At 43.9% G+C, this 27,233-nt stretch overlaps 1 protein-coding gene across 1 annotated transcript in view; it reads left to right on the forward strand.

Moving 5' to 3' along the window:
- The first annotated feature begins 4,614 nt into the window (after positions 1-4,614).
- The window catches only part of GNAL (G protein subunit alpha L), a 150,809-nt gene continuing 128,190 nt past the window's right edge, over positions 4,615-27,233 (forward strand). The window contains exon 1 of the mRNA XM_058692727.1: positions 4,615-5,461. Coding sequence (XP_058548710.1) covers positions 5,077-5,461 — 385 coding nt within the window. The 5' untranslated portion in view covers positions 4,615-5,076. The remainder of the gene's footprint in view (positions 5,462-27,233) is intronic.

Genomic DNA, 27,233 nt, shown 5'->3' on the forward strand with positions numbered 1-27,233 from the left:
CACAACAAATTATCTAGCCACCAAAGTCAATAGTGCCAAGGTTGAGAAATCTTGTATTATAGGAAATTAGTCCTCTTTCATTTTTAATGGATACATTATTACCGCATTCTTGAGGATGTATCATTGTTTAATCAATCCTCTATAACTATGCATCATACTATTCAAATATAGCTCCAACTGGGGTGAGAAATGCCACTTTCATCAACTGAACATAATTTCCATACAAAGACCTTAGACATAATGTTTCACTACATCTAATTTTGTTTGCTCTTAGGAAGTCCGGAGGAAAATGGATTGAGACTGAAATAATCATATTGGCATCAGTTAAGATTAAACATAAAATTACACCCTAAATTAACATGCTATAATTTTACATTTACTTTAGAGTCCCCTCATAATTTCTATTTTCAGATTCACAATCATTCTTTGACATTAGAAATTGCTTACTGATATGACTCAATTATTCATGAATTAAAAATCAGCCTTGCATTAGAAAACATTAAATTTAATTAACAGTGATATATAAGTATTAAATATTCTAATTGATCTTATGCGGAGAACATGTAATCAATTTTGTATAATTGATATGTAATTAAAAGTGTTGAAAGAAATTGAAATGTGGGCACAATGGGCACAACAGTTTTTCCTAAGATTCTTTTAATAAGAGTTCAAGAATTATTTTCAGTTTATAATATTGGGTACCAATAGAAAACATTGTCTTCTAGCTCTTCTTTTAATAAATTCTTAAATGTGAGTGAATTCTCATTTAGATACAAATTAATTTATGTAATTTAAAAATCTAGGGGCACCTGGGTGGCTCAGTCAGTTGAGCATCTGACTTCAGCTCAGGTCATGATCTCCTTGTCAGTGAGTTCAAGCCCGGCATTCGGCTCTGTGCTGACAGCTCGGAGCCTGGAGCCTGTTTCGGATTCTGTGTCTGCCTTGTTCTTTGCCCCTCCCCTGCTCACGCTCTGTCCCTCTCTGTGTCTCAAAAATGAATAAACGTTAAAAAAATTAAAATATATTTTCTATTTTCACCTGCCTTAAATATATAAAATGTTATCCATCTCTTGTGATACTAGTTGACAAGGTTTAGCTAATAAGTCACAACAGGAAAGGAATTGGTATATATTCCTCAGGTCTCAGTTCAAATATCCCTTCCTCTGAAAGGCCTTCCCTGTATCATACACAAACTTTTTTTCCCTACCAATTTTTTTTTTTTGAAGTATAATTAACATACAGTGTAGGGTCACCTGGGTGGCTCAGTCAGTTAAGTATCCAACTCTTTTTTATATATGTATTAAGTATAATTTATTGTCAAATTTGTTTCCATACAACACCCAGTGCTCATTCTAACAGCTGCCCTCCTCAATGCCCATCACCCATTTTCTCCTCTCCTCAGCCCCCATCAACCCTCAGTTTGTTCTCAGTATTTAAGAGTCTCTTATGGTTTGCCTCCCTCCCTCTCTGTAACTTTTTTTTCCCTTCCCCTTCCCTATGGCCTTCTGTTAAATTCCTCAGGATCCGCATATGAGTGAAAACATATAGTATCTGTCTTTCTCTGCCTGACTTATTTCACTTAGCATAATACCCTCCAGTTCCATCCACGTAAGCACCCAACTCTTGATCTCAGCTCAGGTCTTGATCTCAGGGCCGTGAGTTCAAGTCCCATGTTGGGTTCTGCATTGGCCGTGGAGCCTACTTTAAAAGAAAAAAAAAAAAGAAAGAAAGAAAAGAAACACTGTCATATTAGTTTCAGGCGTACAATATAATGCTTTAACAATTGTATACATTATCCGTGCTCATCATGATAAGTTTATTCTTCAATCCCCCTCACCTATTTCACCCATCCCCACCATCAACCTACCTCCACTCTACTATGCCCCAGTGTGTTCTCTGTATTTAAGAGTCTGGTTTTTTGCTTGTCTCTTTTCTTCTTTGTTCATTTGTTTTCTTAAGTTCCACATATGAGTGAAATCATATGGTATTAGTCTTTCTCTGATTTATTTCACTAGGTCTATCCATGTTGTGAATGGCAAGATCTCCTTATTTTTTATGGCTGAGTAATATTCCAGTGTGTGTGTGTGTGTGTGTAGTATTATTTTTCTTAAAGTTTATTTTTAATTTGAATGTTTATTTTTGAGAATGAGAGCACAAGAAGGGGAGGGGCAGAGAGAGAAGGAGACAGAGGATCTGAAGTAGGCTCTGTGCTGACAGCAGAGAGCTTGGTGTGGGGCTCGAACCCACAAACCATGAGATCATGACCTGAGCCAAAGCCAGACGCTTAACCAACTGAGCTACCCAGGCACCCTAAAGTTTCTTTTGAGAGACTGAGAGAGAATGAGTGGGGGAGGGGCAGAGTTAGAGGGGAAGAAAGAATCCCAAACAGACTCCACACTATCAGCACAGAGTCCCATGGCCGGGGGGGGGGGGGGGGGGGGGAGGGGGGCTCGAACTCACAAACCCTGAGATCATGACCTGAGCCAAAATCAACAGTCAGACACTTAACTGACTGATCCACCCAGGAGCCCCATAATCTGAGTTTTTATAAGAGGACCAAAGGAAAAGAGTGGAAAAAAATGTATTTGGCCTTTTGATTCCTAATGCTGAGGAAAAGTGAAGGGGCGCTTTTTTTTTTTTAAGTATTTTGTTTGTTTATTTGAGAGAAAGAGAACATCCCAAGCAGACTCTGTAGTGTCAGCACAGAGCCCAATGTGGGGCTCAATCTCATGAACCATGAGATCATGACCTGAGCTGAAATCGAGAGTTGGATGCTTAACTGACTGGGCCACCCTGGTGCCCCATAATTTGAATTTTTAAAAGAGGACCAAAGGAAAAGAAGAGTGGGGGAAAAAAAAGCTGCATTTGGCCTTTTGATTCCTAATGTTGAGAAAAAATAAAAGTTTTTTTTTTCAAAGTATTTTGGTTTTGTTTATTTTGAAAGAGAGAGAGAACATCCCAAGCAGATTCTAAATGTCAGCACAGAGCCCAACACGGGGCTCAATCCCATGATCCACGAGATCGCAACTTGAGCTAAAATCAAGATACATATATGATATATAGTATGAAAATATATATGTATACATACATAATGGAATACCATATATTATACTGTATTACTATATAATATATATGTATATATCTATTACAACTTCTTTATTCATCTATTGATGGACACTTGGGTTGCTTCCATATCTTGGCCATGGTAAACAATGCTGCTGTAAACATAAGGGTGCATGTATCACTTTGAATCAGGGTTTTCCTTTTCTTGGCCTCCCTTCCCAATTTAAACTGGGCCTTATAACTTCTTAGAGAACCCTGTTCTTTCCCTTGACAGCATTTGTATAATTTGAAATGTATAATAAATGTATTAAGTTGTGTGTGGATGTGATTGAACATATTTCTACCTCACTAGTGTATAAACACAAGGACCCATGTCTTTTGCCTCACCAGATATGAACCAGAATGCCTAGCATATTGTCAATGCTTGCTAAATACTAAATAAGTGGATGGATAACAGAGAGGATGGGACAGTGAAGGAGCAGTGAGAATGACAGAGATAAATTTTTTTTTTTGTTTTCTCAAGTTAGATTTTCTATAGCCTCTTTCTTCTACTACTCAAAGATCTAAAATGCAGCCAATTTTGGGGAAATTGGGGGTTGTTAGATCCAAAACATTACATGGTATATACATTTGTTATTAATGGGGCCTTGAAATAAATGGGAATCTAGATCTCCCAATTTCCTGCTTTAAAAACTTAATCAAATGTAATATTTACACCGAGTGCCAATTGGTACAGCATACACTTGTTACATGCTGTGTCGCATTTAGCAGACCAATCTGCTGTATTAACGGGATTTATATTAGATATATTTAACCATCAGTTGTAATATTTCATGTCATTTTGCTAGAAATTAAGGACCACATATTATAGCAGAGTTCTTAAAAGCTAACAGAAATCTTCATCCGTTGCAAACGATCTATAAGATGATGGATATTAAAGGGGAAACAATGGAAACTGGGGGTTTCTGGGAGGTTGTAGCCATAGGAGGCCTGGAGAAAGGGCACTCCGTCTGGATGTGCCTCTGCTCCTCTCTGCCCTATACTGTGGATCAACAAATAGTATACAGAGTGCAATTTCATAACTCATCTTAGCAAATAAAAATAGCATATGACAATTACATGTTCTCCTTTTCAGTGTTTTCTTAAGTGTAGTTGTTAAAAATGATGTCACGGACCTCCTGATTTGGAGATTTTGTCGACACCAAAGCCATAATAGAATTACGGTAAGGACCAAAAGTGTGTAGACATGTCTGCATGCGTGTAAAATGTAAGTGAGCAGAAAAAGGCGAGGCAAGGTGCGGCAATCTCTGCAGGGAATACATCCGGCAGTTCAAGATCTGAAAGCTGGCATCTCCATCCCTTTCTCCGGCTTCCCGTTCTCTTTTACCACTATCCCAGATTTTAAGTGCTGCAATGGCAGCTCTGGGTGGTGACGGCACCACCACCGCCACTGCGGCACTGTCCGCAGCTGCACGCCGGACTCGGGCAACCGTATTTACGGTATCGAAGTCCCGAGCGCGAGGCGGTGCCTGCCGTCTCGGGGGCCGGGCCAAGGCGGCGATATTTACCGTAATCAGAGTGGACCAGGCGGTAGGATTTACGGTGGAACCAGCACGGCTGCAGTACTTACGGTAACGAGGGTCGGCCCTGGCGGCGGTATTTACGGTAACGGGGGGCCGGCCCCGGTGGCGGCTTTTACGGTAACGGGGGACGGCCCGGAAGGCGGTATTTACGGTAACGGGGGCCGGGCTCGTGGAGGCCCGTCGGCGCGGCGGGCTCGCCGCGTTATCAGGTGATCTCCAGCCCGGGCGGCTGCCACCCCCTGCACCCGGCGGAAAATGCAAAATGGCCCTCCGGGACAGTGAGGGGCCGTGGCCCTCGGCCCGTGCCCGCCGCACCCCCAGCCCGCAGCCTGCGGGCGGTAGCGCCGCGCCGGGTGCGGGTGCAGCCCCCTCCCGCCCCTCCGCGGGGGCCCCGGCCTGAGCCCCTCGCGCCCCGCGCCCTCGCGCCCACATGGGTCTGTGCTACAGTCTGCGGCCGCTGCTCTTCGGGGACCCGGAGGACGTCCCCCACGCCGCCTCGGAAGCGCCTGCGGAGGACGCGCGGCCCGGCCCGGTGCCGGCCCCGACCCCGGCCTCGGCCCCGACCCCGGCCTCGGCCCCGACCCGGCTAGGGGGAGGCGCGGCTCAGACCCAGCTCCCTCGGGGCGCCGGCGAGAGCCCGGCGTGCACGCGGCCCAAAGCCGCCCCGAAGAAGGAGCGGCGACGGCGGCCGGAGCAGCTACGCGCGGAGGAGCGCGAGGCGGAGCGGGAGGCGAGGAAGGTCAGCAGGAACATCGACCGCATGCTCCGCGAGCAGAAGCGCGACCTGCAGCAGACGCACCGGCTCCTGCTGCTGGGTAGGTGTCGTCGGCGCGCGCCCCGCCCCGGCCGGGCGCGGGGCCCTGGTCCTTCCGCACCCGGTGGGCTACGGTCGCAGACGTGCGCGGGGCGGGTGGTCGGGCTGAAATCGTCGCTAGGTCGACTTTTACACCGACAGTATTTACATCCGTGATTTGGCCGAGAACACACTGCCGGCCTTAGCTGCCTTCCACACCTTGTGATTTGGGCCATTTGCCCATTTATTACTAATTAATGAGCTTCTCTGGGAATTTTCCCCCCTCAATTGATTTACTTCCCCGGCCTGTGATCCACAGGGATGGCTAACGCGAGCATCTCATTTCCTGCAACGGTGTAGTCACGCTGCACTTTGTTTTAGGAACACAAATGGCAGGAGACTGGAAGGCCTTTTAGCGTGACCGCAAAGCTTTATTCCAATCGCAGAATTAGGGCAGAGTTGTCGGTGGGTGTGGCTTGTAGAAGTAACTTCAACAGCTGAAGATGTGGCACTTCTATTTCATTGAGTAATTGCAGCCCTAGTGCTCTCGGAACGTTTGCTTCTCTATTCTGCTTCTCAAGCAGAATAGCGTGGCAGGCTCCCCGAGAGCTGTGCGTGGTGCTAACTGCCTGCAAGAAAGCGGGCACCAAGTCACCAGCGTTTTAAAGGAACAAACTACTACACGGTTTGCTAGGATTTTCTCAAAGCTTTAGCTGTAGCAAGCATAGCAGTGCTTCTCCAAGTTAACACCCGGAAAGCATTTTCTATGTACTCTACTGGAGAATAAAAATAAATAAATCCTTTAAAATTTTTAAAAAATCATGAATTCCTGATGCTGCTTGACGCCTTTTAAATGTTAAGGCAAGGGGCGCTTGGGTGGCTCAGTTGGTTAAACCTTGAATCTTGGTTTCAGCTCAAGTCATGATCTCACCCTTTGTGAGTTCAACCCCGCGTTAGAGCAGAGCTTGCTTGGGATTCTCTCTCCCTCCCTCCTTCTCTCTCTCTCTCTCTCTCTCTCTTTCCTCTGCCCCTCCCCTGCTCGTGTTCTCTCTACCTCTCTCTCTCAAAATAAATAAATAAAATTTTTAAAATAATGTATGTTTATTTAGTTTCTGAGAGAGAGAGACAGAGTACAAGCAAGGGAGGGGCAAAGAGAGAGGGAGACAGAATCCGAAGCAGGCTCCAGGCTCTGAGCAGTCAGCACAGAGCCCCATGGGGGGCTTGAACTCACGAACTGCTAGATCATGACCTGAGCTGAAGTCAGGTGCTTAACCAACTGAGCCACCCAGGCACCCCTAAATAAATAAACTGCTTAAAAAAATAAGTTGTAAGGCAAAAAATGTAATTAATATGTGGGCTTTTGACCCAAATTTTATGAGATAATAAAGAAAAAAAACCGTTTACTTCTGTGCTCTGTTATGCATAGGAAAAGAACCCATTCCATGACTTAAGATACCTGGTTATAAATGAAGGTGGCCTTTTTAACATTTAGAGAACCAATTAAGTCTTCAATTTGAAAGAGCTCACTTACTGCAAGAATGACTAGTTAAAACAACACAGCCCTAGCTGCTGTATCCTGGTGAGATATCTGAATTCTAAAATAAAATGAAATGGGGGGGAGGGGGTGGTTGGTGAGAGAGAAACAGAGAAGAAAAAACTAAACAAGCAAGCAGTTTACCTGAACAGGGAAAAGGACCACATCAGAAGCAGAGTTCTCATCAACAGTGCTAACTTCTACACTACGACAGAGCAGCGTTTCCAGAGTTCCGAAAATATGGAATTGTAATCTTAGAATTTCATATCTCATTAAACTGTTGTTTGTGTATGAGGGTAAAATAGATTTTCAGAAATGCAAGTGCTTAAAGCATGCTCCCACCCACTTATTTGTCTGGAAGGAAATTGATTTGAAATTGCTCAAGCCAAAATTTGTAAATGCATCAGATTAAGATAACTCAAAAAGGAGAGGATTGTGGTCTCAAGAAATAAGAGAAGAATAAAATAAGGTCTAGGGTTGTGGCAATGTAATGTTTTAATGTGATTGTGCAGTTGAACAAATTTTTTAAAAAATAAAAGGATAGGTGAAGCAGAGCTTGTCTGATATATATAAAAATGAATAAGCTGGGGCGCCTGGGTGGCGCAGTCGGTTACGCGTCCGACTTTCGGGTCACGATCTCGCGGTCCGTGAGTTCGAGCCCCGCGTCAGGCTCTGGGCTGATGGCTCGGAGCCTGGAGCCTGTTTCCGATCCTGTGTCTCCCTCTCTCTCTGCCCCTCCCCCGTTCATGCTCTGTCTCTCTCTGTCCCAAAAATAAATAAAAAACGTTGAAAAAAAAAAATTAAAAAAAAAAATGAATAAGCTTATGATTCTTTGAAGAGAAACTGGGAGATCTATCTAATGAAGGGGTTGATGTGCGCCAAAGAACTAACTTCTAGTAACACATATTGAATGCCTATCCTCTTTAAAGATATTGTCTCATAGCCTAATGTAACTTGTATATCAACCTCATATTGAAAATAGTGTTGAACCAAACTACTCACCCTTTGGGGGAAAAATACATTGTATCTGTCACCCAAAGATGTCAACATTAAAACATATACTGTTGCATCAGGTTGACATGGTTTATCAGATTTTGTATAGATTTGAGTTAAACTGAGAAAGGTTCTTGATTTTGTTAGGATTTAGAATGGATTTAGCTGGAAAACTTTGAATCAAAAGCATGATTTACTGACCACTCATGTCCTCAAATGTTTGTTTTGCTGCTATTGTGTTGAGTAGCATTTATCTTGCTTGCAGACCCCATTTACTTATTCCGGAATGTGCATCAGAGAACTCACAGGCTCAGGAAGGACACATGCACTTCAGGGCCCTTCCTTACTCCATGCTCCCTGGTCCAAGGCTGTCCCATCTTCCATGTTGATATCTCCTCCAGGAGACATGCCCACAGTCCTCCATGGGAATAAATGTTTAACTCACTCGTGTCCATATTGAATTCTATTTGCATCTCTTGTTTGGCACTTTGTTACAGTCCACAGGACTTCATGGGTGCTTTGATGCATGCTGATGCCCCCCTGGGTCCATGCCAATGACCTGGGCTTTGTTTCTTGCACAGGACTTAGCACCCCACATTGTGCTAAGAGCACTAGAGTCTGGGAGCCAGTGTGACCCGTGAGGGCTTAACAATAAGAGGGATGTAATTCCATTGTAACCTTTAGATGGAGCATTCTTTCAGGCATGGGGTGGCTGGATTTTAAGAGGGTGCAGCAACGGTGTGGCGATAAGATGGAGGTTCCAGTTAGCAGGCCACAGATCCAGAAGGGATCCTGGAGTCAGAGCTAGAGCAGTGGAGCAGGAAAGGGGAGGGAATGGTCTCGGAGAAGTGGGCATATGTCAGGTGTGTAGGGTGGACCATGGGGAGGAGTTCTCAGAGAACTCTTGTTCTCCAGAGCATGAGCTGTATGTGAGTAGGCTTGAACTGCCATAACAAGTACCAAACAACAGCCATTTATTTTCTCACGGTTCTGGAGGCTGGAAGTCCAAGTCTGAGGTCCAGCAGATTTTGTTTCCTTTAGACCTCTCTTCCTGGCTCGCAGATGGCCACCTTCTTGCTGTGTCCTTAGAGACCCACGCTATGACCTCATTTAACCTTAAGAACCTCCTTAAATGCCCTGTCTCCAAATATAGGCTCTTTGGGGGTTAGGGCTTCAACTTACGAATGAGAGGTAGGGGGAGGGGCACAATTCAGAAGGAGGTTTCAGAGACAGGCCACGTTCTGACTACAAGGGACAGTTGTGTCCTAGTTTCATCCCACTGTTGCCTTGTGAGAACTCAGGCCCACTGTTGCCAGGTCTTCTGAATTTCTGAAACAAGATGAAAATGCCCATTTTCATCTGACGCCTACTTATTTTTAAGCATTGGCTCAAATTAATAAAACACAACCTATGTGCCTGATGCAGTCCACAGGCCACCAGTTCTTATCTCTGATCTCTATCCCAAGCAACACAGATGTTTCTAGTCTCCAGTGGTAGCGGCCCTGGGTCTACACCGATGAAAACACAGTTGACAAAACTGAAGGTAGGATCAGAATATTTATCCAAACACCTTGAGCAAGGAAAGCTACGTTCACCATTGTCCGAGTGAATTTTTCTACCACTGAGCTCATGGGGTTATCATATAGTAGATGCCACTGTCTTTTCTTCCACAGCTTTTGTTGACTCTGATGTGAACCTTGTTCACCACATACCTGTTGGGGCAGAGCCGTCATGTACGACCCAGCTACTCATTTGATACTATTCCTTTTCCAGATTGTTACTCAATTTTCCAATTCTCAGTGGTGGGTAGGATTTATGTTTTTTGCTGTATTCAACTATTTCCTGTTCTGTTTTTGTATGATTGGTACTTCTGTGCCAGGAATACACCTTTCACCAGGGAAGCGATCCCTTTGGGGCATTTGCTGATTTCCCTCTGCACCCGGCTGTTAGTACAAACCAGAATGACCTCAGTCCAAGTGTTCAGTTGCTCCAAGAGGAGGCGCGTGGTATAGTCACAGAAACCTGGATTATTCTCCACTGTAGGGTTTTGATCACTTGTTTTTTTGTTTGTTTGTTTTCAAATAAATGGCTGGGATTTTTTTTTCTTTTTTGTAATAATTTTTGTTCATGTTTATTTATTTTTGAGACAGAGACAGAGTGTGAGCAGGGGAGGGGCAGAGAGAGAGGGAGACACAGAATCTGAAGCAGGCTCCAGGCTCTGAGCTGTCAGCGCAGAGCCCGACACAGGGCTCGAACCCACGGACTGTGAGATCATGACCTGAGCTGAAGTCGGATGCTTAACCGACTGAGCCACCCAGGCGCCCCTGGGTTATTTCCCCCCACCTTAATTCATGGTAATGCATACAGTGGCCAAGATAGCCATTGAGTTGTGCAGTAGACTTGAGGTTTGTGACTGTCTGCGGCACATCCTCGTCAACTCGCTGCCTTCCTTTTGCCCCAGCTTCCCGTAGGAGCGTGGCTCTGAAAGTCAGTAGAAGTCCCAGATAACCTGACTACACCTTCACTTTCCTAAAGTCACAGAAGCATCACACTTCCTTACAGCCTTGGAAGGGGATGTCATGCCCTTATGGTATTTTAGTCACAACTTCTGTATCATTCTACTGTTTAATTCATTAACTACAGTTTTACAGGCTTGACACTGGCATTGTTTACATGAAGCCAGATTTCATTCCCAGAATTCAAGCTGTTCTTTGACCTGTCAAAACATCGGAAGGTCAGAGCACTCAGCCAAAGCTGCTTTCTTTGACTTGGGTCGTAGTCAGCTCTGGCTGCAATAACACCACAGACAAGGTGGCTTACACCACAGAAATTAATTTTCTCACAGTTTGCAGAGGCTGGAAAGTCCAGGTTCAACATCCAGCAGAATTTGGTGTCTGTGGAAGTCTCCCTTCGTGGCTTGCAGATGGCTGCCTTCCCGAATGCTCTGTCATGGCAAGAGAGGGCACTGGTCTCCCTTCCTCTTATAAGGACACCAACCCTATTGGATTAGGGTGCCACCCTTATGACCGCCTTTAACTTTACTCCTAAAAACCCTGTCTCCAGATAGTCACGCTCAGAAACACAGCTTCAACATATGACTTTTGAGGGGACACCGCTCAGTCCATAATGACTTGCAAACCCATTCATGTTTATACAGATGATTAATACTGGCTCTGAAACTGGACTCAAGCTAGATGTCAACTACTGTGATTGTGTCACTGGAATATGTAATTCTTTTTATGAATACTCTCAAAATTTGGGGATATACTTATGATCCACTAAAAGATGCATGGTGTTTAAGAACATGGCATTGGAGTCAGACAGAAATTTTGTTTGAAATCCCAACGTACCCATTTACCAGCTATGCGACCGTAGGTGAGGGCTGCAGTTTCCATATCAGTAATAATCCTGATGCCACATGCTTACTGACAGGATTAATTGAAATTAGTTGAAAAAAAAAAGTATGTAAACTTACTTGGCATAGAGCTTAGCACCTGGTGAAGACTCCATAAATTGGCACAATCTCTGAATTCTATATTCAGCAGAACCACTCCTCCCTGTGATACCCATACTCTAAATTGTAAACTAAATAGTAACACGAGATCACACAGTCTAAAAACACTAATCCCATTCCAGATTCACACAACCTCTCTGTAATGGAGCCCAGGATTCCAACCCAGCAGTCTGGCTTCACTGCACCAAACTGGCAAACAGCCAGCTGGAGAAGGTTGCAATGGTCCAGTCAAGAGAGGTGAAGACGTGAATGCAGGCCGGTGTAGTAACAACAAAGAGGAAGGGCCAGAGGGGATCGAGATACAGGCAAAGTAGAATCCACCAAATCTGGTGACCGAGGAGGTGGTGGAAAGGAGGGGCGGCAGTGGGGGGGGGGGGGGGGCGAGTCTTGGTGAAATCTTAGATTTCTCTCTCGGGCAATATGGCAATGGCACCCCCCCACAATAGGGGACTTAGGAGGAAGAGGGAGGCCGAGTGAAAGAACAATGATTTGCGCTTGGAATGTGTTGAAGGTGAGTCACCCATGAGAAGCCGGTGGGCATTGTCTGGGAAGCAACAGGCCCTGGGGGAGGGGATGCCACCCCAGGAGAATATTCAGAGTAGGAGAAGAAGGGCCCAGGACAGGGCCCCAGATCAGAAGAGTGTTGCAGAAGGAAAGGTATAAAGATAACAAAGACATCTGGGAGAAGCCAAGGAGTTTCAGCTGGGAGTTCAAAGATAATTAGGACCAAAAAGGAATCCCCAGCATTTTCCACTTTATGCAAAGGTGGTACAGGAGGCTGGAGACAAGAACGCAGGAACAGTGCAGCTGTCACAGAGCCCATTCTGGGGAGGACAATACAGCAGTGACCACAACTTTCAACGTGGGCCTTAAGGAAAGGGTTTGGAAGGATCCAAATGAAATTGCAGGATGTGTACAGGTGATTGCCTCCTGCAGGTGAAGAGAAAGACGTGGGGAAAGGAATGATCAGGTGTTTGTGCTCACAAGGGTTCCTGAGAGAGCCCGGGCTCGCCTAGCACTCCCATGAGTCTGCTGTCTCGCATTCAGGTGTGTGGGCCCTGCCCACCCCCCATCCCCCCACCCCCCCACCCCCCCCCACCCCACCTCTACCCCAGGTAACTGTTCTCTTGACATTGTCAGACACATTTGCAATCTAGAGTGAAATTCTTCAGTGGCAAGCAGGTTGCTCAGTTCAGTTGAAACCAAAAGATCGAGCAAATTCTCTAGCTAATTCGGTCTATGAAAAGTTTCCAAGTATAAGCATTTTCAGAGGTAAGACCTAACTACCAGGGCCTCAAATCAGCTCATGACTTTGAAAGATAAGCAGGAGCTTGTCAAAACCCCACGACATCAACAAAGCAATTGGAGTAAACAAAGAACCCTGAATGATTGTTCCTTACCCCACAGCACCCAGAATAATTGACTTCATGTCTACGTTTATTAATACTCAGTTATTTTTTTGGTTGGTTTCAAGCCAAAACAAACTCTTTAAACTGAAAAAAAGAGAAGAGAATCAGACTGTCAGCTGAAGCAGTGATTCTAATTCTATTTAGGGACATTGAAAACTGCCTAGTGTTTTAAAATTTCCTTACTAGGGATGAATAGACAGAGCACAGAGGAATTTTAAAGCAGCTAAACTACTCTGTATGATGCTGTAATGATGGATACAGGTCATTATCCATTTGTCCAATGGATACAACACCAAGGATATACAACACCAAGGATAAGCCCTAATATAAACTGTGGACTTCAGTGGATCAAGATGCATCAGTGTTGGGTCATCAGCGGTAACAAACAAACCACCCTGTTGATCTAGGAATGTCAGTGGTAGGGGAAGGCTGCGGGGAAGGCGGGCAGGGGGATATGGGAAGTCTCTATACTCTCCAATTTTGCTGTGAATCTAAAACTACTCTAAAATTAGATCTTTTTTTAAAATTCCCTTAATAGAAAAGGAGAAAAATTCTTATCCCTGAATTAGGATCCCAAGAGGAAGAGCCCAGGACCACAAGCATCAGGCCCTCCTCTTAAAAAGCCCAAAAAGTTGACCAAAGCAGGAGAGATCGTGTCTCATTACCAAAAGCTATGGCTTATGAATAAAAAAGCACCACTTGAATACATTTCCTCCTGCAGTACTAGGGGGTAAATTATTGGCAACCAAGAAGGCTTTTAGAATGTGCCCTAGACCTCCAGGCGGCCTCGCATCTGCTCTGTAGGGCTGCCCAATCTCTGTGTCCTAGTCAAGAGCAGTCACAGCATCATTATGCTGCTGCTGTCAAAAGGGGTCATACCCAGTGTCACTGAAGACAGGATGTTGGGGGCGCCTCCCATCAAGCCTTCACTTGCTGCTGTGAGGGCAGTGAAGATGCAAAGCTGTCCCAGGGTAAGTGTGGGCCGCGCCCAGCACAGCTGCAGCCGGATGGTGGGTAAGGACGTGTGAAAGCAGCCCACTGGGTCACCTTCTCTTTAATCCTAACAGAAGAGTCAGACCTAGGGGAGGCCCGCATCCCTATACCTTGTATTAGGGCTCACTCGGTGTATTTTTCTGCAGCAGAAAAGTGAGTTTTCTCTCCCAGGAAGTCAGATACGCCCTAAAAGTCGTCCAGGACGAACTCAGCCAGAGGACATTCGGCGTGAGAGGAAAACAAGGAGCAATTGTATCGATACCCTGAGCCACGAGGGAAAAAGGGTGCTTTATCCATTGAATCACTTCTACTGCTCACTTACCACACACATTTCTTTGAGAGCCTACTGTGTGGCAGTTGCTCCTCTGGGTAATATTACGGAGATTCCAAGGGGCAGAGGATACAGTCTCCGCCCAGAAGATACTCACAGTGTGGTCAAAGAAAAAGGGCATGAGCCTACAAAAGAAATAGCAATGTAAGCGTGTGCGTGCTATGTACTGAATGGCAACAGCATGGGTGAATAACACCAGTAGTAGGGGTCACCCAGAAATCTAACAGTGTGATAGGCTTCCCCCTTCCTTAGGATGCATTCTTAGCAGGGGAGCACAAGGAAGGCAGGAACTTAATTGCTTGGAGGAATTTTGGCGTTTGCACATAAATGTGTATAATGCTGTTACAGATCCTGAAAGTAGACCACCAGCAGAAGCATCCTGAAACCCGCTGGGAGTTTACACCTGGCAGCCCGGTTTCCGGTTTCCCTATTCATCGTAGAGCCACAGAAAGAACCCAGAGGTGCTCAGGAGGTAGCGGAGACCTGGGGTGCTTACCAAATAGGACGGATGGTTTGAGAACATGAAGAAAGTTTGAAAGGCAGTATAAATGCAGTGTGAAGTGAGAGGGAGATGGCTCCTTTTACCCCCAACCATCAAAGTGCTTCATAAATCAATACTAGAAGCTGCATCTTGAATTACACCATCGTGGGAGACTGACTGTAAAGAGGCATGAAGAAAACAAAAGTTTATCTTTTTTTTTTTTTTTTATGAAGAAACATATTCATTGTGAAGTTCAGGGCTGTTATTTGACCCTCAAAAACAGTCCACATTTAAGCAGTGGACACTGTTTATTTACTACTGTCATAAGGACACCCTTCTTTTTTAATGTTTTTAATGCTTATTTATTTTTGAGAGAGAGAGAGAGAGAGAGAGCACGAGCGGGGGAGGGCCAGAGAGAGAGAGGGAGACACAGAATCCGAAACAGGCTCCAGGCTCTGAGCTGTCAGCACAGAGCCCGATACAGGGCTCGAACTGATGAACCAGGAGATCGTGACCTGAGTCAAAGTTGAGAGCTTAACTGACTGAGCCACCCAGATGCCCCAAGGACAACAGTTTTTAAGTTTTGATGAAAGTGGTTTTAAAACGTGCGCAGGTGAGGGGAATAGCTTACCCAGGATCCAGACACTGGCAATTCTTCCCCCCGCCCCTGCACAGTAGTGGGTAAGGAGTTTTTGATGGTATAATTCTAATTAACTGTTGTTTTATAGTTTGAAAGAAAATAACTGTAAAAATAAATGCCAAGCCATAATGTGAAACCTTTAACTTCATTGCAGAGAAGCAGTTGTGTTTTGCAGGAGCTTCTAGAAACATCTAGAGAGTATAATTTGGCATCTCCATGCATGCTCCAGCTGGGAGGCCAAGACCTAAATTTCTGATTCTTCTTTCCCCACAAGTAGCTTCTCAGTAAGAGGCATCAGGTCGAGTCAGAATCATGAGGCACACATGCACTGAGACCCAGATTGTATTTCTTTCTCAGGGGAAAGACAATCAGAGGTAGGCCAGCTACCAAGATCTATGTAGACACAAAAGTCGCCATTCTGAATGAGCAGAGCAAGACTCGGAAAGTGGATTAGGGCCCACAGCATGAAGCAGGACAGAATAAGAAGGTGGGTGCTAATCCCTGGGAGTGCTTGGGCCTCACCCTACCTGAGCCCCCAAGGGTTGGTCGGCCTTAGAGACCACGTAGACAAACCATAAGGCCACAGCTCCCTGAGAAGGAAACCTAGAACAAGGCCAAAGCCAGCATATCCCAGAGGAGTGTAGGTTCCAAATCAATCAGCTCTTTGACCTTATTTGTTTGAGTCACTTGTGTGCTCAGAAGGAGGTCAGTGCTATATGATGGGCTACTCCTTCATTATTTCGATCACAGTCAATGGTACCTGCGACCTGCCAAGTCTTCCAAGGGCTGGCATACGAGGTCATCCTCAGAAACTCATGGCTTTATGCAGGAGACAAGGGTATAAAGCACCCGAATGACAAAGCATAACCCAGTACCCATGATGCACTGAGGACAGAGGGACGAGGCCGTACAAAGGAGCTTCTGGGCAGATGTCACCCAAGTCCGACCTCCAAAGAGCTTTCTCACTGAAAAATGAAAATACCCTTGTTGAATATTTCCGTTTATAAAGTTAAGGGATTTGCTTTCTATTTTGAGGGGTTTGTTGGAATAGAGTATATTAAGGTTCCACTTAGAACAAACAAAAAGTAAAAAAAATCACACGTTTTCCAGAGGTGCATTAAAACTCTGGGTCCACTGCAAAGTTCAAAGTCCAGTTCAGATACATTGTAATTGACATATGTGACATTCTTGGGACATGAGGGAGTAACCCTCTCTTTTTGGTTATTACAGGTTTTCGTTGTACTAAGAAACCCAATGTGCTAAAGAAAACCAATCAGATGCCATGAGAGGAAGACAGCCATTTAATACATTTCTTTCCTTCCTGGGCCAGTAATGGACAATTACATAATTCTTTATCTCTGAAATTATTTTAACTGGTACTTCATTGTAGAATTATTTTTTAATGGAACAGCATGCTGAACATCAACTATTTATATATGCTGCATAGAAATAAAAAGCAGCCAGAGAGGAAGTTGGTCTGATATACTTTGCTGTGCCTAATGGAGAATGTTTCTTTAATATTCAGATCCACTTTCCTCTTCTGGTCTAATGGTATTTTCTTAGAAGAAACCGCTCCCATTTGGGCTTAGAAACAATAATGAGCTCATAACAGGGTGCAGGGGGACAGGGTCAATGGTCTCGCACGGGCGCAGACGCAGGAGTTGTGTGGCCCTGTGGATGGAGGGAGAGGAGGGATCTGGTGTCAGTGAGTCACCAAAGTGGACACAGGGAGGCGTGCTTCCCCCGATACTGCCCCATCCCAAGGAAGGCCTTTTATTTCTGCCTCAGCTCTCCCTTGACGTAAATTCCTATAGGTTATCCTATGTGTAAATAGTCCCTGATTTAAATCAAGCATAGCTGAATGTTCACTCAGGAATATAGATGATGGGTTTCAAAATCCTGTTATTCAAACCAAAATGGAAAAAAAAAAAAAAAGCAGCAAGCCATTCTTCAAAAGAACCTGAACACCATGGATCACTGTGGGTCACACGGTGGGTCACAGCCTGGATCACGCAGTGTATTGGGAGTTACTCTTTTTTTTTTTTTTTTTTTTTTTTTGACTATTGTAGGTTTTCGCTGTGCAAAGAAATTCAGTGTTTTGAGGAGAACCAGTTAGACACCACAGGGGAAGACAGCTTGGAGTTCTGCCAAAACTCTTGGCATAGCCCCTCGGTAGGGGCCCAGGAAGTACTAAGGGCCCAGGCTCTCAGGGCAGAGGGTGGGAGCAGTGAGGACAGGGCTAGGGACAACCAATGACCAATGAACTGTGAGGACATGTTCCCCCACATGAATATGCACCTGCTCCTGTTAATACACAGGTGCAGAGGGACAGCTCCAGCTGCCTGATCCGCTCACTAGCTCCCTCCCCGGCCCCCAGAACCCACCAAGTGGCCCACGCTAGGGTCTTTGGGCTCCACTCCTCCATTTTTGCCTCTCTTCCCCTTTCTTGATTATCAGTATTTGCTTTCATTTTCTCCGTACAGCACCTTGCTCTTAAGTGGGGCATTTTAGTCATTCCTGTCGCGTTATTAAATGAAGATTAAGTCCATTACCAAGGATAACATTTTATTACTAGAGAATTGTAATTCAATTGGAGGCCAAGGGATGGTACGAGATCATTTGTAATTTTTTCTGTAGAGTTTCCAGTCCAATTGGAAATGCCTGGTCTCCCTCCCTGGTCCACATTTACCCCTTGGCCCTCCCCAGCCAGCGTGGGCTCTGTTACTCAGTTTCCCCTCCAAAAGGAGGGGAGGACTCAGCCGCACCCGGTCAGGGCTCCAAAGGAGCACAGCTACAGGGTCAACAGACTTTTCCACGGCTGGTATTAACTAGCCGCCTTTTAGAGACTCCATTCCCTGTGTCTTCACTGAATAGTCTGTTTCCTGCATCTCCCCCTGCAACCCACCCCCCAGGCAGGGGTGACAGAAGCGGGGAGGGAAGGACCCCCATCCCAGGTTGCTGGGAGCATCCTCTCTGAAGTTCCCAGCCATGGACACCGTGGAACCCAGACTGAACACCGCTTCTTGCGAGACGCTGCTATACTGCAGTCCTTCACGCTAACCAACAACAATTTTATCACCCCAAACCATCCACAAGCACTGTGTACCCAGAACTCAGCTGCTTCTGTGAACCCACTGTGGAACTTCATGGTGACCACCCAAATGAGCACAAGCAGAGGCTGTTCGTTCAGAGCCTGTGACAGCGGGAGAGTCAGCCACCGTCGCTGCACCTGGCAGGCTCAGAGACAGAGGCAGAGGAGCCAGAAAGCTTTTCAGTGGAAAAAAGGAAAGGCCTCAGGTGGAATTCCCAGCAGAGGCTGCTGGTGAGGGGAGGCTGCAGGTGGGCTAACTAGAAAAAGGGCATCCCATCTGATTGGTTAGGAGTACCTATTTGCCATTCTCCAGGTGGTCCTAAGTTGGAGGTTGGGGACAAAAATTAAGGAAGCTGTCAGTTATTAATCAAATCCTGGCCACTTGGGACCAATTGTTACAGGGTTATTGTCTGCCTTCTGGAACAAGTTGCTTGAGATAAGGGTTTCACTTCCTGGGCTGGTTAGTGCAGAGAGTGGGTTGGCCTCCTGGGCTGGGTGCTGTGGGTCGGAGTTGGATCTTTACATATGGCAGAACCATTGTCTATATTTTCTGTCTTCTGCATGCACATATCCATAAAGAAAGCAGCTGTGTGAACTAACAGAGAGCCCCTGCCGTGTAGGCCCTGGGAGGTACTCAGCACCTCTGAGCTTCCTTTCCTTCAGTATGACATCAAGATGAGAGTACTTTCCAGAAGGATCATTGTAAAAATTCAAGACACAGAGTACGCCGAAGGCACTTTCCTGCCCCCTGTTCCTGTCGTCCCTTAATTCATACCATGGCTTAAGGGCAAGGTCTTACGTGTTCCCTTCCCCAGGAATGTCTGCACCTTACAGGGGACAAAGCCCAAGTTTTATCCAAATAAAGGAACATCCCAGAATCAGGATTTTCTAAGGCCACCCCCAGTGCCAGCAACTAAACAGAATTGTAAAAATAAGTGACACTAGGATTTTAGCTCTTCCCACCCTTTCTATAACCACTTCTCTTTCCGGGGACCTGCCCACTAGGCACCTCTGCTGTGCCTCATCATTGCCGCCACCTAAATGACATCTGATGAGCACAGGGATTGCTGAATGAGCACGGGGTTGCAATTTTAAATACCTTGTTCAGGAAGCTTTCACTGAGAAGATGGATATTTGCACCAAGCCCTGAAGGAGATAAAAGATAGGACCAGGTAACTTTATGGAGAAGAGCATCTCAGGATATGGAGAGGCGAGTACAAAGGCCCTGAGGTTTGCATGAGCCTAGCGTGGTCAAGGAAGAAGCCCAGCCGGTGGCCAACCACGTAGGTACATACAAGACACTAAAAAGATCTTGGATTTTACTCTGGCTATTGTAATAAATCAAATAGCCAGTGGAAGCCTGGAACGGGGTGGTAGCAATGGAGTGATGAGAAGTGGTCAGTTTCTAGACAGATTTTGAAAGCAGATTAACAGTTGCTGATGAATTGGACATGAGTGAGAGAGAAGGCGAGGACTCGAGGATTATGGTTATAGTTGGGGTGGGTCAGGGGGAGGCCAGGATTATCGTTATAGCTGGTGGGGGGGGGTGGGGAGGGAAAGCAGAGCTATAACTTATTGTCTCTGTGTGTGCTTTAAATTCTCAAAACAGAACATTATAACCAAATATGTGAGGCTGTTATATCTGAATTGTATGATTATGGGATAAAAGTATCCTAACAATTTAAAATAAGACACCCGGGCCACTATTAAGAAGAAACAGCCTCGGGGCGCCTGGGTGGCTCAGTTGGTTAAGCATCTAACTCTTGGTTTCAGCTCAGGTCATGATCTCACAGGTGCAAAGCCCTTGTTTCCAGCACATAAAAAGGAATCCTACAGACTGACATAAAAAGGTGCCCAATTAAAACAGGCAAAAGATCTGAAGCAGACATTTCACAAAAAATGATGCATGAAGAATCAGTAAACTGCCAACATCATTGGTCATCAAGGAAATGCAAATTAAAATCATGGAGATAGCAGTCCACACCCCCAAGAATGGCTTAAAATCCAGCAATACCAGATGTTTATCAGCATGCAGAATAGGGGTCAGCAAACTCTCTCTAAGGGGCAGATGGTAAATATGTTTTGCAAGCCATAGGATCTCTGTGGCAGCTACACAGTGCCGCGTTGTACCAAGAAAGGAGCCACAGACCACACAGAAACACATGAGTGTTGTCGTGTGCCAATAAAACTTTATTTATAAATACTTAAATTTGAATTTCATAGAATTGTAAAGTGTTGTGAAGTATTATTATTCCGATTTTTTTTTCCTCAGCCATTTAAACTTTTCTTAGCTCATGGATTATATACAAACAGATGGCAAACTGAAGTTTGCTGAGCCCTTATCTAGAGCCTAAAGTCTCACTCTTTGTTGGTGGTACAAGTAAAGTTGTACAATTACTTCAAAGAATTATTGGATTTCTTTATTGTTGTTGTTATAGTTGTTGTTGTTGTTGTTGTTGTTGTTGGGGTTTTTTTGCGAAGTTAAACATATACCTATCCTAAGACTCAGTGATACCACTCCTAGGAATTTACCCAAGAAAAATGAAAACATGTGTTTGCACAAAGATTTGTACGTGGGGTGCCTGGGTGGCTCAGTTGGTGAAGTGTGGACTCTTGATCTCAGCTCAGGTCGTGATCCCAGCCTCGTGGCATCGAGCCCCACATCAGGCTCTGCACTGAGCATGGAGCCTGCTTGAGATTCTCTCTCTCTCTCCCTCTGCTCTCTCTCCTGCTTGTGCTCTCTCTCTTTCTCTCTAAAAATAAATAAAATGAAAAACAGTCTTTAAAAACATAAAAATTGAAAATTAAAAAAAGATCTATACAGAATGTTTATATCAACTTTATTCGAGATAGCCAAAAACAGGAAACAACCCAAATTTTATCAACAGGAGAATGAATAATTAAATTATGTATCTTCATGCAATGAAATATTCAACAATAAAAATTACTAATGGAAAACAAACAACATTGATGAATTTTTAAAATATGTACAGAGGGTGGGAATGCAAGCTGGTGCAGCCACTCTGGAAAACAGTATGGAGGGTCCTCCAAAAACTAAAAATAGGACTACCCTATGACCCAGCAATTGCAGTGCTAGGCATTTATCCACGGGATACAGGTGTGCTGTTTCAAAGGAGCACATGCACCCCATGTTTATAGCAGCACTAGCAACAATGGCCAAAGTATGGAAAGAGCCCAATGTCCATCGATGGATGAATGGATAAAGAAGATGTGGGATATATATACAACGGAGTATTACTCGGCAATCAAAAAGAATGAAATCTGCCATTTGCAACTATGTGGATGGAACTGGAGGGTATTATGCTAAGTGAAATTAGTCAGAGAAAGACACAAATCATATGACTTCACTCATATGAGGACTTTAAGAGACAAAACAGATGAACATAAGGGAAGGGAAACAAAAATAATATAAAACCAGGGAGGGGGACAAAACATAAGAGACTCATAAATATGGAGAACAAACAGAGGGTTGCTGGAGGGGTTGTGGGAGGGGGGGATGGGCTAAATGGGTAAGGGGCACTAAGGAATCTACTTCTGAAATCATTGTTGCACTATATGCTAACTAATTTAGATGTAAATTAAAAATTAATTAATTAATTAAATTTAAAAAAATTTAAATATATGTACAGAGGGGCACCTGGGTGGCTCAATCTGTTGAGCATGCCCCACTCTTGACTTCAGCTCAGGTCATGATCTCATGGTTGGTGAATTTGAGCCACCATCAAGGTGAGCTGACATCAAGGAGCCTGTTTGGGATACTTTCTCTCCCCTCTCTCTTTCTGCCTCTACCCTGCTCACACTCTCTCTCTCTCTCAAAATAAATAAATAAACTTAAAAATTTTTTTTAAATATGTACACAGCCCCACACTGGGTTCTGTGCTTGGGATTCTCTCTTCCTCTCTCTCTACCCTCCCCCAAAATAAATAAACTTAAAACAAATTAATAGGGTGCCTGGGTGGCTCAATCGGTTGAGTGTCCAACTTCGGTTCGGGTCATGATCTCGTGGTTTGTGGGTTCATGTCCCACATTGGGCTCTCTGCTGTTAGCGTGGAGCCCACTTCAGATCCTCTGTCTCCCTCTCTCTCTGCCCCTCCCCTGCTTCTTCGCACTCTTTCTCTCTCTCTCTCTCTCTCTCTCTCTCTCTCAAAGATAATAAATAAACATTTAAAACAAAATAAAATAAAATAGGGGCGCCTGGGTGGCTCAGTCGGTTAAGCATCCAATGTCAGTTCAGGTCATGATCTCATAGTTCATGAGTTCAAGCCCCATGTTGGGCTCTGTGGTGACAGCTCAGAGCCTGGAGATTGCTTTGGATTCTGTCTCCCTCTCTCTCTCTGCCCAACCTCCCCCTCACTCCTGCTCTGTCTCTCTCTGTCTCTCAAAAGTGAATAAATGTTAAAAATAAATAAAAATAAAATATTATGCACATATATAAAAAGGTGTGCTGAAATAAAAGAGTGTCTACTTAGGATTCTATTTATATTTAATTCAACAACAAGTAAAACTAATCTATGATGATAGAAATCACAATAGTAGTTTTGGGGGGCAGATTTCTGGAAACAGTCATGAGGCACCTTTCTGGGGTCATGGAAATATTCTATATGTTGATCAAAGTGGTAATTCTACAGGTGTAAATATGTGTCAAAAGTTATCACACTATACACTTAAGATCTGTGTATTTCACTGTAGGTAAATTTTGCTTTTTTTAAATGAAGTCCTTAAAAGTGGTGCCTGCATGTACTTGGTAAAAAGGTAGTAAATGTTTGCTATTTTAAAAAGGATTTTTTAAAGGATACATTAAAATTCAACAAAGACGATTCTAACTGTATAATGAGATCATAAATTACGGCTTGCTGCATCATACCTGAATTTAATGTGTTTAATGCAGAAAAAAGATCTCCACCTCTGGCTGGAATGAGTTCTAATGATCCCAAAGATTAAACACCAGACTCTGAAGTGGGACTTTGGTATGTGGGAGGGGGCGAGAGTGGTGTAGCTAATCTCTCTGTCGTGTACTCAGGATTGAAAGAGGAGTTTTGTGTTCAAACTAACTGCCTATTTGGACACTTTTGGAGCTCCTACATGATGCCAGCCATCGTGGCACCATAAACTACTTTGTCATCGGACCCTCTACTGCTTTACTCCTTTTATGCTCTGTTCCCCTCTGTCTTCACTCTACATCAGGACCCCTAATTGAAGTTACAAACCTGAAACTCAAAGGCAGAAAGCCTGATAAGAAGCCATTCATTGGGCCAACTGTGTGAAGAAATTGCACATTGCTTGTTTTAATCCAGACCCTTTCTATCGTAAGTGACAGAATTCCAACTCAAACATGTAAGTTACAGGGAGAGGAGTAGCGTGGAACCAGGAAGTCCACGTGTCCTGACGGCATTGTCATCCACACTCCGTCACTTCCAGGGCTCCATTCTGCCTGTTCCAGCCACTATTTCAGATATGCTACCAGTGATTCCAACATCACAGTCTTTTTTTTTTTTTTTAACGTTTATTTATTTTTGAGAGAGAGAAAGAGTCAGAGCGTGAACAAGGTAGGGACAGGGAGAGAGGGAGACAGCACAGAGGCTGACACGGGGCTCAAACCCACGAACTATGAGATCATGACCTGAGCCGAAGTCGGGCACTTAACCACTCAGCCACCAGGGCTCCCTCCAACATCCCAGTCTTAAGAGCCCAGTGGAAAGAGGCGGAACAATTATGAACTGGACAATTCAACTGAGAGTTTAGAATTGTTTCTAACTGGCATTTGTTCTCCCAAACCGCAGGATTGCTTTTTTTGAAAAGCCTGAAGTATAGTTAACATACAACATATTACACTACTTGCAGCTGTACAGCAGAGTGAGTCGACATTTATATGCATTAGGAAGGGTGCCTGGGTGGCTCAGTCAGTTAAACATGCAACTTAGGCTAAGGTCATTATCTCACAGTTGGTGGGTTCAAGCCCCACATTGGGCTCTGCTGACAGCTCAGATCCTGGAGCCTGCTTCGGATTCTGTGCCTCATTCTCTCTCTGTCCCTTCCCCACTTGTGCTCTGTCTCTGTCTTTCAACAATAAATAAATGTAAAAAAAAAATTTATATGCATTATGAAATGATCACTACACTAAGTCTAGTTACCATCTGTCACCATACAAGTTACTTTTTAAGATAAATTCATTTAGTATTTTCTAAAATTATTTGTGACCTTAATTTCACCACAAATCTTTGGTAAGAGACCTTGATTTCTTCATATTTTTATTTCCTTATAGTGATGGAATGAACAGAAACAGATATTTGCTACATCACTGTAAGGAAAGAAAAATGTTCCTGGATTCTGTCTTAGACAGTGAGTTTTATGATACCAATCAATATTGCAAGCTGAAAACACTTACGCATTTTGAAGGCAAATTGTTTCCTTGGGAGCCTACTGAGGAAAGGCTGCTTCCTCTCGTGGGAGAAATCACAAATCATCACTTACAGTTCCGAGAGTTTAAACACATTGGTGCGGGTGGACCATTTAGTAGATAATCATTGAGAGATGTCAGAACCTTTGGGGAGGGGGCGCGGGGAGACCTCTAGTATCATAGTTTTGATTTGTTATTTGGTCTTTGTACAATTTAATATTTGGCAGCAAAGAAGATATGTAAGCTGGTTTTTCTAAAATCCTGGGAATGACATTCAGAATGTGATGTATTGCATCATCTAACACAGAGAAATGGAACATTTTTTTTCCTGAGAGGTTAGAAAAAAACAAACTTTCCTGCCTAAAGCGGGCTTGTTTTAAGGCTCTTAATGACCCAACTATGCTGTTTTCCACCCCCCACCCCTGTTTTGTTTTGCTTTGTTTTGTTTTGTGAAATACCACCAGTAACTTAATTTCAGGTGTACTTTATAGATGACTTTCTCTCCACCCCTCTGTCCCTTTTTTTTAAACCTCTTTACACTTGGTATTCCCGCCACTGGAAAATGCGTCTTTTTTTTTTTTTTTTTAATTTTCCTGCATGAACTCCATCTTATTCTTCACATATGAGCTCAATTATCACTTCCTCTTCAGAGGCTTTACTTGCTTGCCCATTTTATTCTTTCCGGGGATTAACTGTCTCTTTTCTTCATAGAACTTACTGCATTTCTCAAGTATGTTTTCATTCACGTGTTTGCTTAATGTTTGACACCAATAAACTCCTAGGACAAGGGACCTCAGCCTTCATGTCTCCTACTCAGTCTCTCGTGTCCTTCATGGTGCCTGCAGGATGTTTTCAATAAATAAATGAATGTCGGATTAAGATCAGAATGGTAATAAGTAAGGGGGGTCCTCGGCACCACGTGTAAATGATTTCCTCTTGTGCCCCAGCAGGTGGGTGCTATGGGGCATGATGCTATAGACCACGAGTGCACGTTTAGATGACAAACCTGTTTTCTTGGAGGTTATTTTGTTTTAGTATTTTTTATTGAGGCATAATTTACCTATAGCATATTAGTTTCAGGCGTACAACATAATGATTCAATATCTGGATAGATTGCAAAATGATCACCATAATAAATTAACATCTGTCACCACACAGAGTTACAAAAAGAAATTTTTTCTTCTTTTTTTTTATTTTTAAAATAATATCCAAGTTAGTCAGCATTTAGTGCAACAGTGATTTCGGGAGCAGATTCCTTAATGCCCCTTACCCATTTAGTCCATTGCCCCCTCCCACAACCCCTCCAGCAACCCTCTGTTTGTTCTCTATATTTGTCTCTTATGTTTTGTCCCCCTCCCTCTTTTTATATTACTTTTGCTTCCTTGCCCTTATGTTCATCTGTTTTGTCTCTTAAAGTCCTCATATGAGTGAAGTCATATGATTTTTGTCTTTCTCTGACTAATTTCACTTAGCATAATACCCTCCAGTTCCATCCACATAGTTGCAAATGGCAAGATTGCATTCTTTTTGATTGCCGAGTAATACTCCATATAGATATATATAGATAGATATAGGTATATATATATATACCACATCTTCTTTATCCATTCATCCATCGATGGACATTTGGGCTCTTTCCATACTTTGGCTATTGTCAATAGCGCTGCTATAAACATTGGGGTGCCTGTATCCCTTCTAAACAGCACACCTGTATCCCTTGGATAAATACCTAGTAGTAAATTGCTGGGTCGTAGGGCAGTTTTATTTTTAGTTTTTTGAGGAACCTCCATACTGTTTTCCAGAGTGGCTGCACCAGCTTGCATTCCCACCAACAATGCAAAAGAGATCCTCTTTCTCCGCATCCTCGCCAACATCTGTTGTTGCCTGAATTATTAATGTTAGCCATTCTGACAGGTGTGAGGTGGTTTCTCATTGGGATTTTGATTTGTATTTCCATGTTGAGCATTTTTTCATGTGTCGGTTGCCCATCTGGATGTCTTCTTTGGAAAAGTATCTCTTCATGTCTTTTGCCCATTTCCTCTCTGGATTATTTGTTTTTTGGGTGTTGAGTTTGATAAGTTCTTTCTAGATTTTGGATACTAACCCTTTATCTGATATGTCATTTGCAAATATCTTCTACCATTCTGTCGGTTGCCTTTTAGTTTTGCTGATTGTTTCCTTCGCTGTGCAGAAGCTTTTAATTTTGGTGACGTCCCACCAGTTGATTTTTGCTTTTGTTTCCCTAGCCTCCGGAGATGTGTTGAGTAAAAAGTTGCTGCGGCCGAGGTCAGAGAGGTTTTTGCCTGCTTTCTCCTTGAGGGTTTTGATAGCTTCCTGTCTTACATTTAGGTTTCTTATCCATTTTGAGTTTATTTTTGTGTATGGTGTAA

This window comes from Neofelis nebulosa, chromosome 11 (assembly GCF_028018385.1).
Source record: "Neofelis nebulosa isolate mNeoNeb1 chromosome 11, mNeoNeb1.pri, whole genome shotgun sequence".
In the NCBI taxonomy this organism is placed as follows: Eukaryota; Metazoa; Chordata; class Mammalia; order Carnivora; family Felidae; genus Neofelis; species Neofelis nebulosa.